The 1,232-nt window shown below is 47.0% G+C and overlaps 1 protein-coding gene across 12 annotated transcripts in view; it reads right to left on the reverse strand.

Annotated features, from left to right (window-relative positions):
- The window catches only part of Ablim3 (actin binding LIM protein family member 3), a 119,631-nt gene that overhangs the window by 49,398 nt on the left and 69,001 nt on the right, over positions 1–1,232 (reverse strand). For all 12 annotated transcript variants that reach the window (XM_031365831.1, XM_031365829.1, XM_031365827.1 and 9 more), the window contains one exon: positions 696–822. In XM_031365831.1, coding sequence (XP_031221691.1) covers positions 696–822 — 127 coding nt within the window. The remainder of the gene's footprint in view (positions 1–695; positions 823–1,232) is intronic.

Raw genomic sequence — 1,232 nt, forward strand, 5'->3', positions numbered from 1 at the left:
GGCTTTGGTTTTGAGATAGAGTCTCTCTGTATATTTCTGGCTGTCTTGGAAAAAAAAACTATATAGACCAGGCTGGCCTTAAACTCACAGAGATCTGTCTGCCTCTGCCTCTGAGTGCTGGGGTCAAAGGCATGTGCCTGGCCAGGGGTGGTTTAATGTCACAGTCCATCCAAAGACCTCTGTTAGTTTTTTTTTTGTTTGTTTGGTTTTTTGTTTTTTTGTTTTTTGTTTTTTGTTTTTTTTTTTGTTTGTTTGTTTTTGTGCATAGTGAAAGCTCAGTAAATGGCAGGAAGCATTTTCATTATTAAGTTAAAACATACACATTACTATACATAATTACAAGTGGTGGTGGCCTGGGTAAGAAACAGAGCAGTCTGATGGAAGTGATGGGGGATGGAGGTGGGCATGGTGGCATGAAGCCAGCTACCTCTGAGTTAAGAGACATATGGAAAGAAAGGAAGGAGCCACAGGTGAAGACCACCAGTGTGCATCATGTGAGATGGAACGACCCCAGAAGGCCTGAAGGTAGAAAGAGGCTGGGAGGGTGGCCAATGTGGCTTCTGTGGCTTCAAATGGATGTGATGAATGGTGATGGTGATGCTGCGATTCAGGAGAGGATAGTGGGACAGGACTTGTGGGATGCAGAAGCCCTGGGAGCCCTGATCGGGGGTTGGGGGGGGGGGAGAGATACTCACTTGCTAATGTATTCCCCAGTGAGGATGACGCTACAGGTCTGGCATTTGAAACAGCTAACGTGCCACTGCTTGTCCAGTGCCAGGAGTGACTGGCCATGTTTAATCTCCTCTTTGCATCCAGCACAGTCTGAGAAGACAAAAGTAAGAAGAACATCTTGGGTCCGCTGTCATCACCTGCCAAGGGAATCTATCCCTGGATGCCATTACTCCCCACAGGTGGCCACCCTGGTGCTGCTTGTACCCAGAGACCCTGCCAGGCAGGAAGAAAGGTTGCCAGAGTGCTGGCGTGTGGACAAAGCACTATGGAGTGACGGGAAGGAAGAGCTACCCGGCTGCTTATCATGACCACCATTTCTGCAAGCACATGCTGTCTTATATTACCCCAGAGCCTGTCTATTTGCATCACCTAGGAACTTGAGCACACATCACAGCCCCCATCTAGAGTATGGGAATCCACCATGACCTCTGCATGGTAAAATTTGAGAAGCTTTGTTTTTTTGGAGAGAGGCTGCATCTTTCTATTTTTTTTTTTTTTTT

This window comes from Mastomys coucha, unplaced genomic scaffold, assembly GCF_008632895.1.
Source record: "Mastomys coucha isolate ucsf_1 unplaced genomic scaffold, UCSF_Mcou_1 pScaffold13, whole genome shotgun sequence".
NCBI classification, from domain to species: Eukaryota; Metazoa; Chordata; class Mammalia; order Rodentia; family Muridae; genus Mastomys; species Mastomys coucha.